Raw genomic sequence first — 864 nt, forward strand, 5'->3', positions numbered from 1 at the left:
TTTAGTCAATAGACTGTTTAGGGCTGCCAATCAAAATTAGCGATTTGGCCAATAAATGCTGCTGCTACTGATTGACACGATTAGATCTGTAGTTGACTGTTCTGTACCTGCCTTAATCTCAGAGCAGATCCTGCAGTGCCATAAGATAGTATCAAAGTTGGCAAAGGAGTACAGGTGGCCAAAGGGAGTCAAACGGGCACCAGTAGCATACACACTCCTAGGCCGGCTTCACTCCTCTGCCAGCTTGTCATACTCTCTTATGCTACCGTAGGATCTGCTTGGAGATTATACCTGCCCTGCCTTTGATGATAAATACGTTTTCTATATCTAGCCATCACATGTTGTCCCCCTCCCCCCTAACCCAAAAGGAAGTATATGTCTGAAGTGAAGGTCCAAAAACAATAAAATCTAGTCGTTGTGTTTGCTAACAGGAGTTATCATGACTTTATTCCAGCTGGCGTGTGCAGGGAACAGAACCAACATCTGTCGGATCCTGATCCTCAGTCCATGTGTGTGCTGACAGGAATTATCATGACTTTATTTCAGCTGGCTTGTGCGGGGAACAGGACCAACACCTGTCGGATCCTGATCCTCAGTCCATGTGTGTGCTAACAGGAGTTATCATGACTTTTTTCCAGCTAGCGTGTGCAGGGAACAGGACCAACACCTGTCGGATCCTGATCCTCAGTCCATGTGTTTGCTGACAGGAGTTATCATGACTTTATTCCAGCTTGCGTGTGCAGGGAACAGGACCAACACCTGTCGGATCCTGATCCTCAGTCCATGTGTGTGCTAACAGGAGTTATCATGACTTTTTTCCAGCTGGTGTGTGCACGCAACAGGACCAACACCTGTCGGATCCTG

The 864-nt window shown here is 47.1% G+C and overlaps 1 protein-coding gene across 1 annotated transcript in view; it reads left to right on the plus strand.

Annotated features, from left to right (window-relative positions):
* Nucleotides 1-864, plus strand: part of LOC118426955 (tyrosine-protein kinase HTK16-like) — a 12,126-nt gene that overhangs the window by 1,742 nt on the left and 9,520 nt on the right. Inside the window, exons 2-3 of the mRNA XM_035836586.1 lie at nt 455-509; nt 639-785. Of these exons, the coding sequence (XP_035692479.1) occupies nt 455-509; nt 639-785 (202 nt within the window). The remainder of the gene's footprint in view (nt 1-454; nt 510-638; nt 786-864) is intronic.

This window comes from Branchiostoma floridae, chromosome 12, assembly GCF_000003815.2.
Source record: "Branchiostoma floridae strain S238N-H82 chromosome 12, Bfl_VNyyK, whole genome shotgun sequence".
Taxonomy (NCBI): Eukaryota; Metazoa; Chordata; class Leptocardii; order Amphioxiformes; family Branchiostomatidae; genus Branchiostoma; species Branchiostoma floridae.